Source organism: Protopterus annectens, chromosome 2.part0, assembly GCF_019279795.1.
Source record: "Protopterus annectens isolate FY-2018-M chromosome 2.part0, PAN1.0, whole genome shotgun sequence".
NCBI classification, from domain to species: Eukaryota; Metazoa; Chordata; order Ceratodontiformes; family Protopteridae; genus Protopterus; species Protopterus annectens.
Window position 1 is genome coordinate 968,579,202 of NC_056728.1, and position 13,602 is coordinate 968,592,803.

A 13,602-nucleotide genomic window follows, 5' to 3' on the forward strand; every position below is an offset into this window, starting at 1 on the left:
TGCTAACAAAAAAAAATATTTAGACAAGACATTTATCTAGAACTCTTCCATGTCCAAATTACCATTAACAAGACTCCTTATCACATTATAGCTAACTGTAGGACTCCCTCTATATTCCCCTCAGCCCATATAACTCCTACCTAACTAATGTGAAGTCCCTATGTATTAAGCCAAACACTGTTCTCCCAGGAGACTTCAACTGCCCCTCCATTAACTGGGAGGTGTACTCATCCTCTAAGATGTATGCTCAGAGATTTCTGGACGTCTTTAATACAAACTCTCTACATCAGTTAGTATGCACCACAACCAGGGGTGATGAAATCCTGGACTTAGTCCTTACTAATACAGGACAGCTCTGTTCCCAACCAGTTATAACTCCCTCTCTAGCCAAATCAGATTATAAATTCTGAAGCCAGAAGCATCTTCCAATGCCTTGGAATTATAAGATTATGCCAAGGCTAATTTACTGAATTTTCAACATCCCCTTCTATTCAATGGCTTTACTGGTTATGTGGAATCCTTTATTGTCAAATTCTATGCAAGTGTGAATAGCTGCAGAAATGCATCTGTCTTCTATCAAAGTAAATACCACCAGGCAAATGATACCCACAAAGCATTTGTTACCTATGTTAGAAACGTTAGAAACAATGCCCAGCACTGTGCAGAGCTAATTTATTTTACTTTATTTATTTAACATTTGTTTACCGGGAAAGTCTGACTTGGAACGAAGCCAATCTTCAGCGGAGGCCTGGGGAGAAATGCTCCAGAAGCATGTCTTTGTAATGTGGGAGGAAACCAGAGCACCCGGAGGAAACCCACATGAATGCAGGGAGGACATGCAGACTCTGCAAAGAAGGAACCCCAGCCGAGAATAAAACCAGAGAACCTCTTGCTGTGAGGCGACAATGCTACCGCTGTACCACTGTGCCGTCCTAATACTCCTTACTCATATTCTCAAACTTTCATTGTTTGTTTTTCTTGTCCATTGTACCATAATATTGTTTTCCTCTGTAATATTGTAAATTTGTCTCTATTCGTATGTATTTGTATGTCTGTTTGGGGCTTTTCCCCTCGGGTCTCCACTGAAAAAGGGTAATTCTTACCCAGCTGGACCAACCTGGTTAACAAATGCAAATAAATAAATAAATAAATAATAGTAAATGCTATCAATTATTTGGGCCCAGAGGACATAGCCACTCTAGTAGTGGATATATTTAGCTCTAGCTTCACCCCCTCTCCCCTCCTACATTCCCAGATCTCAAACCAGCATCTATACCCTCCCTCAAGTCTCCTCAAGGCACTACCCAAGGCTAAGAATGCTGCTTCTATGGGGCCACATAACACACTGGGCTGCTTACTGGTCAGACTGCAACAGGACTTGTCAGACACCCTACAGAGGCTATTCAATGTCAGTCTCAAAACAGGCTTTGAGCGAAACAAATGGAGGACAGCAACTGTCATCTCACTGCATAAGTTGGAGCATGAAATGGACCTAGGAAATCATCATCATTAGTAAGACTATGGAAAGGATCATCATGGAATTAATAAGAACATAGGTAACCCACAAACACGCGATTCAAGCTGGTTCACATTTGTCAAGGGCAGATCCTGCCTAGTCAGTCAACCTGGTTGAATTATTTGAGAATGTTTATAAAGCAACAAATGAGGGCAAATCAGTACACACAACTTATGTACACCTCACAAAGGAGTTTGACACCATCCCACATGCAGGTATCAGAGAAAAATTATCCTACCTAAATGTTAATCACTATGTAACAAATCAGATAGCAGATTGACTTACAAATAAAACCAGGAAATTTGGGTGGGTGGCTCTACCTCTTCCAAAAGACCTGCCACTAGTGATGTACCCCAGGGCTCAGTCCTTGGACCACTTCTTTTTGGCACTTACTTCTGGGACATCAAAGCTACTGTTAAGGATTTATGGCCGACCAAGTGTGCAGATGACTGTAAATACTCCCCAGAGGACACCAAGATCCTCCAAGCGGGTACTTCCTGAACTGATAGATGTATTCAAAACCATAAACTAAAACTAAATGCCAAAAAAAGTATAATAGCATCTTTTGGCAAGCAAGAAGTCCCTTGTAACTATCACACTAAAACATCCCCCAAAAATTCATCCGCCAGTTGAGGACCTGGGAACCTATTTAGATAATAACTGTCCTTTGATCATCATATAGCTACTATTGTAGGAACATTCTTTTTCATTGCATAGCTTATTACTAAGGATGTAGCATTCTGGTTCATAGATGTGGTCATTTTACTGTATTCTGTATACTTTAGGTATACACTTGTCCAAACATTTGACACAACTTGAATACCTACAACATTTTTTTACTAAGATAATTAAGGGCCTAAATCGTAAAAAAATATGGAGACCATCTGAAATCCTTGTCCCTCTTTTCAGTGTCACACAAGCTAATGAGCAGTAATCTCTGCCTTACATACAGAGCATCAATGGACCCTATCCTGTCAGACCTATTTCACAATATCAAATCCACTGGGAGCATATACACTTGCTCGATAGATCTCAGTCTCTTTTGCAGTATATGGGAAGGATATACATGTATCACTGAGAATACCACATCTTTGTGTGTTTTCCTCCCCACATAAAACAAAGTACTTTTCTTACTCTATTCAAACATAATGTGGACGAATGCATGGGTAACTGTAAGCTCAATCCAGATTTAGTACCCTTGTCCCTCATGGATAGGGGCAACATGTAAATGTTCTGCTCATATCTGAGTTATTCATACTTAAAATCTAAGGACTAAAAACTTCATGGGAATGTATGGAGAGGCTTCCAAAGATCCTCATGGATCAATAGGCTACTAAGTACCTATGAACCACATGACCATAGCAAGCAGATCAACATCCTCGCAATACACTGCTATTGCTTATATTAATGATACACAATAGAAGGATGAGCAAGAACTCATCTCTTTCTTGACATCAGACTGCTGGCATGTATTTCTCCACATCTGAGAACCAACCATGGTGTGAACCACTGCTGTCCCCTAACTATACCAGTATGCATGAAATTATGAACTGAAGATGACTGCCATTTTAAGCAGTCTACCTGAAATATCAACTCTGGCTGAATGACATCACTTGCAGATAACCCCCAGATTTATTATTCATAAGGTGTGACTTTCTCTGCTATGGTCATTCACTTCAAGACAATTTTCACACTAATAATTTTCTTTGTGCATATCTTAAGTAAGGCAGACTTGTGCATACAACACCCCAGTACATTCCACAAAAAGAACTTCAACTCTGATGGTTTTTACCTGCATTAAGGTAATACATGGCAGATATGAATTTTTTCTCACCTGGCTGACAAGGTACTGCTGCCACGGCTCAGACACTTGTGTAGTAGTAATCAGAATGTGAACTGCAACTGCACATGTAAGAAGGAAGCTAAGAGTCTCTTACTGTAACAATGGCTACAACTATGAGATTTTCCTTCTACACCCACAAATGTATGGTTAACCTTGCATTTTCCCATTATGAAGCATTCATCTGCACTTTGATCCCTCTTTTAAGCAGAGCAGTCAGATAACATGGGAAGGAGAGATTTAGTACTTGTCTTCCTACACTCTGAAGTCAGTGCTCTTTTCAACTCTTAGTAGCATGGTCAATACTCCTGCATATTTTAATGGATACATTATTTGTAGAAATTACAAACATACCCCTTGAGAAGGCTCCTTTGTAATCCATTTCAGCTAACGTCATTTCAATAGTACTTGGATCCATCAGAAACATTTTGTCATTGTTACAAAGTTGGAACTCAGTGTTGAGTGAATACACAACAGGAACTGGACGGTTTGTCTGCTGAAATGCTATGGGAACAAGGAATCTGAAAGGAGAAAGGGGAAAAAACAGAAAACAGTGAAAGTGTTTCACTAAACTCTGTGGTTTCTTCTATACTTGTGACTGTAACAGGGATCAGGGACAATCTGTCAGGGGAATACATCAGAGTAACAAAAATATTACAGTGCAAATCAGCCATTCAATAAATGAAAAAATATTCAATTACAAAGATTTTCCAGACTTACTAAACTGTGTTACAGTTTCTATTTTCTATTAAAATGCAATGAGCTATCAAACAATCTTTTATTTATTTGTGGTGGTTGTAGGTAGTCTCTTATGATCAGTCTAGGGAGCAAAGCAAACTGCATGAATTAAAACTAATTTCTAGTAACAAAGCATGTATAAATATTTGACAGTCACACACATCAAAGCAATTCAATTTTGTTCAGAATATGCTTAACTGACTTAGTAAGCAATTAAGGTTAAAACACGCAGAAACACATGCGCACATGCATGTGCACACATACACACACACACACACACACACACACACACACACACACACACACACACACACACACACACACACACAAACACCACACATCTCATAACCTCTCAGTACTACAATTGTGTGCTTTAATCTACTGTGTATATGTCAGCAGAAATTAAATGAAAATAAAATCAGGCTGCAACTCCTCACATGCACAATTACCACAGCCGGACTTTATTTCTCAGTACACATACACAAAATGTACACCTATGTATTATGTATTCTAGAAACGTTTTGTTCAAGATGACTAGAAGTTGAAATGCAGCAGACGATGGAACAGTTTTACAGGTAAGTACTACCACAGCTGCCTTTTTGGGCCACTTTAAGCTTAGCCAATTTCCCTTTTTGTGTTCAAAATAACCTAACTCATTTTGTTAGAGATTGGCCTTACCCATCTCCTGGCTGATTATATATTACCCTTAATGAGAATAACTGGGATCATATCATATTTGAGGGTACCCTTGCAAGGGATAAAGAATTCAGGGAGCTGCCTCTGTGCATTAGTATTACAGGGGGGCAGTCCTGGGGGTAAAGTTTCTCTTTTCCATCCATAGATCTAAGTTGTGCTTGAATATGAACAGGGATAAACTTTGTTTTAGGTAAACTTTGAGTCTGTTCACAGCAGTGGCATCCTCTGCGAGACATACCTGTTCCGCCAAACCATTCAGTTGATATTGCAGAAAAGGTTTAGATCCCTAGAACGAGTATTTCTGATACCATTTGACTTGTTGATACGTAGCAAATCCATCAGTAAAGGGTCAGAGGATGTCTTGTATGCCAGACACAGGTCACCTCTTAGCAGCCTGCAGGATACTGAGTATAGTTACAGTGCTTTGAGTAGGTCGATGTGTTTGTTTAGGCCTTGTATACTTTTAGTACAGTAAGTCTCTGGCCATTCCAGTTGTTGCACGTGTGCCAAAGGGGGCATTATATTCTACGACTGGCCTAATGAGAGCTGACTAAAAGGGGACAATAACATCCCTAGATCTAGACAGTCTCTTTGTTTATAAGCTATATAATATAGAACTTTCTTACAACAATGGACACATATTGGTCAAAAGTTACGTTACTGTCCACTTATGTTCTCAATTCCCAAATAACTGGGTCAGCTCTTAGTTATGCAGTTAGTTATGAAGAATGAATAAACTGATTTTGCTTTCATAGACAGGATTATATTTACTACACTAAACCATGCTACGAAAGCTGCTCACCACCAATTGTACTCCTTCTTCAGACCTGCTGTTTTCAACTTATCATTCCATTTCAAAGCAGCTTTCATTTGAAGGAACACCTCAACTTTCACAAGACATAAATGATGATGGGAAAAGATCATTAAAGGAAAAATACTGTCTACTTAATATCCATTTTTTGTCTAGAAAGGAAGAAACCAATCTGAGGAAAAGATCATGCAAAATACTTCAGGAAAAATTTCTAGAAATTCTGAAGGATGTTTTCATATATATAAAGCCTAACTACCTTTGTTGAAAGACAAGCTGTTGAACATAGATTGTTAAGATAGGTATCAAAATAATTCCTCTGTCTTCTTCAAGACATTTCAGTCAAGAGCATACTTCTCAAATTCTTAAGGAGCAAGACATCTGGACAAAGCCACATACAAAAGTGGGACAAAGGCCCAAAAATAGGGACATTTTTTAAATACTGCTCTTATAAACATAGAAAGTTGATAGAATAAGAGGTTTTGCATTAGCATGAAATTTCTGAAGGGTATGAAGTCTGAAACTCAAATGTCTGTCATTGTTTTCGGACTTCAGTCTTTATTGAATTGTCACTAATTTGCCAGTCCAAAAATATGAGGGAAAAATCTGGACATTCTCTGAAAATCTGTACACTTGAGTGGTATGGACAGTCTTGCTGCTGAAATTACATTGATTTATATATGAATACAAGTACATGTGTGTGATATGCATTCATGAGCTCTCCAAGTGGCTGCATGAAGAGAAAGAGTTCTCTCCAGAAGCTAATGCAGGCCAGGTGGACCTGTACTAAGTACGAAATTTGAAAATCCTCCACATTGCAGGAAGAGTGAGTGACTTTGGGTAAGTAGTCACTTCCTTCTGTACAGAAGGAAAGTATTTTGTTCAAAGGATTTACCCTAGAAGTAAGGAATGCTAGTTTCTGGGGAAACTTGTGAATATAAGACTGATTAGAGTATTTTGTATGAAGCACTGATGGCTCTGCTATACTCTGCTACTTACAGGCCTGACAAGGGAATGTCCTCTTTCTGCCTTGTACAAACATGCTCATTAGTTCTACAGATTTTACTTAAGCCTAGTCTGCTCTTTTCTCCCTTCAGGATGAAATACTTAATTGTTTAGACTATTCTGTGCTGGGCTTTGTTATTCTTTTCTATTATGGATAAACTGCGTTGTGTGTTAGTGTCACGGTGGTGCAGAGGTTAGCATTGTCACCTCAGAGCAAGAGGCTCTCCAGTTCGATTGTCGGCTGGGGTGTCTTCTGTGCGGAGTCTGCATGTCCTCACTGTGGTCGTGTAGGTTTCCTCTGGTTTCCTCCCACATCCCCAAAGACATGCTGCAAGTCGATTGGACATGCTAAAACTGGCCCTAGGCATGACTGCGTGCATGTGTGTGCCTTCTGTAGAAGGCTGGGTGCCGGGCTGGCAACTCAACACCGTAAAAACTCCACTGCCAATCATGAGCGAACAAGGTGATCCACTGTGGTGACCCCTAACCGGGAAAAGCCAAAAGAGAGAGAGAGTGCGTTAGTGAAATGACCCTATCATCAGTACAACAGTTAAAATGACAACGGAGCAACTGCTTGGTTTAGACTACTCACTCTACTTTTATGCATTTATATTTTTATTTTGAGTGAAGAAACACTACTTTGTTTTAGTTATGTTTCCTTCATGAAAAGTTAATATCTAATTTAAATATTTCAAGACTATTTTTTTTATTTTTTATTATTCCCCTGTCCTTAACAAAGATGCCTCAAGAAGTCAGATATGGCATAGTAATACACTGGATAAAACTGGATACTAAGCTACTGAGAGGATAAATCAAAACTGCTGAGTGCATGCTACCTGTCCAGTTAATAACAAGGTGTGGAGACTGGGGTAGTAACCAGTAGCAATGAATGAAGACTCCATTCTACTACATTATTCATGAACTGTTACCATATTTCCCGTTTGAAGAAAGACTGAGAACTTGACCAGAATTTCCTAAAGATACAGGGCTACAGCTAGATACCCTCCAATTTTGTTTACTTCTGTTGGTGCCCTGTGCCCATAAAAGGGAAACTTTTTGGCAGTGACAGGGTAACTTTTCATTTGAATACCACTGGGGATTTGTTTTATACCCTGTGTCCATAACAAGCAAAAACTTTCTAGCAGTGAGGGTTGTCTGTCATTTGGATATAAGGGCCATATCATACTGGAAGATGAAGAACACTCCTGAAGGGTTTTCAGGAAGTAAATACCTAGTACTGGAAACAAACCACATTTTGTCCTTAAGAGTAACTGAAGGTGTGGAAGCATTAGTTCTGTACTCCAGCACAGGGTAGTAGCCCTGCATGAAAAGTGTAAATCTGTGTAGAAACACAGACTCCATTTGTAGGAGTTTCTAATCCAACAGGGGTGCCTGAACCAAACGTAGTACATCATATCAGGGTCAATTCCTTCTTCCAGAAGTTGAATGCAAATAATTATGCAGAAGCCTGTCATCTAGCATTTGAAAAAAGTCACTAAGCATAAGGGCTGGTCTAAAGCTGAGTGGCCAGGGCTGTCACTCCATTTTTTTCTGAGGAAGCATATGAGGATTACCAGATAAATTATAAAAATATATCAGAAAATAGCAGCAACAAATACTATATGTAAGAGGTCTGGCATGACATTAACATTTTATACCATGCAGGCCAAAGATCAGCATGCAGAAGTCTCTAAGAAACACAACAGAGAAATATGGCTGTAAGTTACTCTTTATAACTTACGAAGTTCATATAAGAGATTTTTTTTTTTTGTAAGGAAACAAGTTTTTTTTTCTAGCTGGGTGACAAGTCTGGAAAGGTACATGGTGTAGAGGACACTGTATCTGAATATTGGTCTGATGAGGGAGTAGAATAGAGGAACAATAACTTTAGTAATTATCTTGGACAGAAAAAAAGACTCCCCAATCATGGCCAATACATGGTGGCAAAAGTACCGATTCTGAGAGTGGTGTCATTTATGTGGTATGTATGGGGGTGTTCATGATTCCAAAATAGTATAATACTGCATTTCTTTTCATTCAGTTTTAGTCCATATTACTGATAGCCTAAGTCTATGAGAATTAGGCCCTTTAGGAGGCCATAGTTGGCCTCTGTAGAAATTATGACAGTTCTGAGTTTGCAGTTATTAGCAGACTTAGGCAAAAGAGGCCTTTGACTACAGCAAAGTAGATGCTAAAGAGTATTGGTCCCAGCAGAGGGAATGCTACCAGTGATGACTCTTTTAGAAGAAAGTATTCCACAGACCCTAAGTAAGACAATTTATTATCCAACAAGTTATGCATATGATTATATGGGTCTATATTACCAGAGAGAAAGTCCTTTTGAGCGAATACCAAAACACTGACACATATTGTGTAAACCGAAAGAATACCGAACGCACTAAACCGCGAAATTTTAAATCTCGAACTGTCATAGTCAGCAAACCCCACCACCCGATACATACTACCTACCCAAACAAAATAAATAAACCACATACATACACTAACCAAACCCTACTTCTAACCCTAAAGTAAAGGCACCAAAACCCTACTTCTAACCCTACATTAAACCCCACATACACAACTATCTATGCACTATCATTAACCCCTCCCTAACCCTAAGGTCCGTAACTACCGCACACTTCCCCTACTAAAATATACACAAACAAAATAAATAATCCACATACATACATTTAACAAAACCCTACTTCTAATCTTACACTAAATATTACATACATTACCTATCAATGCACTTACCTTAACCCGCACCCTAACCCTAAGGTTTGTAACTATCGCACACTTACCTTATGGAGCTATACCACAGACGGGCCAACCATGGTAATTTGACATTTCCAAATTCGTGGTTTTGGGCGTTCACCGTAATGCTGGTTCGTGCAATACATGTCGACATTTAAGGATTCGCTTAAATGGATTTTTGCTCTCGTAATAGGGACCCGATTATATTCAACAGGATTAGTTTATCTAGAATGCCGAAGTATGGAGCAGTACTGAAGACCTTGGTCAGATCCAGGTAATTACTGCTTCTTTGACCCTCTCAAAGAAATCCACCAGTTTAAATAGGCAGGATCTGATTTTCGCAAAGCCAGATTGGTTTGGTTCAAGGCTAAAGCTAATGGGACTAAAGTTCCCAGGGTCAGTGGCAGAGCTGCATATGAAAAGGGGTATTGCAAAAGTCCTTCTCCAGACCCCAAATACATACCCAATGGACAGACTAAGAACACGTCTGTGAGGGACTCTGTCAGGCAGTGCCTCACACTATCAAGGAAACAAACTGGTGTGTTGTCTGGACCCTTACAGTTTGTGGTGTTAGTTTTTGAGAGAGCAGTTAGTACTTGTTCAGAGGGGTGCTGGCAGCATGGTTTTAACAGGAACATGGGAAGTAGTAGTGGGAAGTCTTTAAAGCTAAATGTTTCTGTCAGTACATTTGTGATTTTTTAAGGGTAAGAATTTACTGTTCATAAGATTAGCGTACTGCTGAGTATTGTTTCTAAGATTCTCAATATACTTAAAGAATGCTCTGTGGTATTCCTTTGATGCTGAAGCAATGTTTAGTTCATATTTTGTCTTGCAGGTTTTGTTCTTTTGCTTTAGTTCCTTGTATATCTTTTTTAGGTTACTTTTATTTCAGAGGGGCTCAACTTTAATTTCTGGGCAAAAAGATTTTTCCTTGTGTAGAGTTTTAGACAAAGGTTCTATCAAATGGACTCATGTTTAAACATGGCATTGCATTTGTCTGGATTGGTAACAGATGCCTTAAGATATGAATTTAGATAGGAGTGGAGATTATTTTAGCTATACGGTCATCTTCTGGTAGAGAACAATTAAAAACCTTAACCTGTCATCCAGTGCCAGGAAGCTAGCCTTGGAGAATTCCATGAAGTCAGTGATATTTGAGTGCATTTTAATTTTTTTATGAGTTTCACTGTTAGTCTCAATATGCATATATGTTTTCTGAGCAATATCATTCACTATAACATTATGTAAACTGCTCTCGGTTCTTGCCTTCCCTTAAACATCACTCTTTCTGCTAAACATTTCTAGCAACTTTAGTAATGCCTTTGCCATTCTCTTAGTGAAGACACGCACTTTAAAATCATTGTTTAAAATCAAAATAAATCTATATGAAGTCATATCTGAAAGATCTTTACCCACTTTGGGGTAACAGCCAACCTAGCTTTCTTCCAAGATGCTGGTAACACCCAACACCTTTTTTTTTATTTTTAATATTGCTAGAAAAACATCCAGATTATTATCTATTTCCTTCTCTCCTAAACTTCCTCAGGAATACTGATTGTTCCTGAAGAATTGACTGATTACAAATCACTGTTTTTATCTCATCACTTCTTAAGTTGAGCCTTTATATTCTACTAACTTTGCAGAATTAAATCTTCCATAAATATTTCCATTTGTGCCTTTTCTTGGCACCCCAATTCCTCTGCTTTAAACAGATTATCATAAAACTCCCTAAATCCCTCAAGTACCTGTATAGGATATCTGATTATTCTTCTTGTCATAGACTCCCTAGGTTTGGCTGCAACTCTTAGTACTTTCTGTTACCTAAGTCATTGTTAAATGTTTTTCATACTAAAAAGTAGTTCCTTAACAGGAACCCTTCTAAAGATATGGATAACATGCACATTCTCCCTTATTTTCCCTTTAGCACTCTGCAGTTGCACCTCTTCTTTTACTGTGAGATTCCTCTTCTTCTGCAATACTTCAGCCTTTTAAATGTATATTTTACAATCCATCTAAGTAATTCTTATTACTTCGCTGCCATCTTGCTCTCTCATTTGTACCAAACCCATTTTTATTTTATCCCTCTCTCTTGCTATCCCTTCTAAAGTAATTTCTATATTCCTAAAAATTCAGACAACATACTATCTACCAATAACTTAAAATACTATCTTTTTTAAAGGTAAGTAGGAAAGTGCCAGTGTCTCATTTTTACACAAATACCTTGCATCTTTGTAATGATGAACATGAGCAATGTACAGATCTTCAAGCTTTCAACTAAATACACATGCTCCTGTGAAATAATCTTGAGGCAATGTTACAACTGCCTCATGTACACAGACAACCCTCTCCTCCTCCCAACAAATTCCAACACATGTGAGAGATGCAACCATATAGCCAAACTGGAGGCTAAGCTCTCTCAACTCAGTACTGGCGTAACCAGTCAGGAGGAGAAGGAAACCACACTCACTACGATTCCAGTCTCACATAGACCTACCACGACAGCAAACCAAACACATAAACACACAAAAACATACTGGAGGCTCTAAATAAAAATCTGCCTAAGCAGCAGAGACCTCCAAAGCAGACACCCAAGCAACCGCTACCCCAAAACAAAACATGTGCAACACATAGCTCACAAAGCCAGTGTGCCGAACAGTCACAGCCCTTAAGGCTAAACAACACACCTCATACACTTGTAATAGGTGACTCTATCGTCAGGCACACTGACATCCCGCTCACCAGGCTGAACAAGGAGAAGGTCATGGTGAGCTGCCTGTCGGGCGCTAGGATCCGCCACATAACACAAGCACTCAGGTCACTCCAAGGCAAGTACAAATATGACTCGGTCATTGTCCATGCTGGTGTGAATGACCTGAGATGTACCTCCCTGGACTACATGAAAAGAGACATAGAGGAGCTCTCTGAGCATGTAGGCCAGGCCAGTATGACCCTGACCTTGAGTAGCATCTTACCCTCACCAAGAAAGATGCCACAATATGAAGATAAGATGATCAATTTCAACAACTGGCTTAAGTATTGGTGTCATTCAAAGGGGATCCAATGCTTGCCAGCCTGGGATGACATGCTCGACAAGCCACGATGCTTCGCTAGGGATGGCTTGCACCTGTCACCCCTGGGCTTTCGGATATTGGCAAAGGTTCTTGCTTCCCCCATAGTGCCTTTTTTAGGCAAGGCTCAAAAGACAAACCCACCTCCATAGGTATCACAAGGGATAAGAAACTAAGAGTAATGCTACTCAATGCCAGAAGTCTAAACCTCAAGATGCACGCACTCAAAACTCTCCTTAGCATGGAGAATATCGATATCTGTGCAGTAACAGAAACCTGGTTCAAGGCTCCCGAGAGCACCCCAGCACTATCAGGTTATACCTCATACCATGCTTTTTGGCCCCAAAACTTGGACCGAACCACAAAAGGAGGGGGAGTATCAATATTCGTCAAAGATACCCACACCTCCAGGTTGGTGGCACAGCACGAAGCATCAGAGACTATCCATGTGCAACTAACAGTGGGTAAAACTGCCTTCCAGTTTATAGCCTGCTACAGACCACCCTCCCAAACCCAGGAACCCCACTCGGCCTTCCTGAGAACACTGGAAAATATGAAGGTCTCTCCAAACACCATTATATTGGGCGACTTCAACTACCCAAACATAGACTGGGAGCATTACTCTAGCTCCAACACCCTAGCCCAAAGGTTCCTAGAATTTATAAACTCAAATGCTATGGAACAACTTGTTACCACTCCCATAAGAGGGGAAAACATACTGGACCTGATCATCACCAACATGGGGACTCTATGCTCCAGACCAGAAGTGTATCCCTCACTGGTAAAATCAGACCATAAACTAATCTCACTGGATATTCACATCCTGTCCCCACCCCCTGCCCAGAAAACCACAGTGAAAAACTTCTCTAAAGCAAATTTCACACTCCTCAAAACCGAGGTAGAATCCTTCAAAGTCCCCGAGCCTGTGGAAAATATGGCCCAGACCGCAGAATCCTTTATAAACGCATTCTATGAACACCTTCAGGAATGCATGGATCATGCAATCCCAAATAAAACCAAGACCCAATCCTCCAAAGGCAGACGTCCTGTCTGGTGGACCCCAGCCATAAACAAACTATACAATAGAAGGAGGAAGCTACTACATGATAGAGCAAAATCCCAAAAAGGGAAGGCATCTCTGATCAGTATTAGCAAAAAACTATGGGCACTCATAAAA

At 39.7% G+C, this 13,602-nt stretch overlaps 1 protein-coding gene across 1 annotated transcript in view; it reads right to left on the bottom strand.

Moving 5' to 3' along the window:
- The window catches only part of LOC122792799 (extracellular matrix organizing protein FRAS1-like), a 4,352,848-nt gene that overhangs the window by 139,368 nt on the left and 4,199,878 nt on the right, over nt 1-13,602 (bottom strand). The window contains exon 69 of the mRNA XM_044060368.1: nt 3,711-3,877. Within this exon, the coding sequence (XP_043916303.1) occupies nt 3,711-3,877 (167 nt within the window). The remainder of the gene's footprint in view (nt 1-3,710; nt 3,878-13,602) is intronic.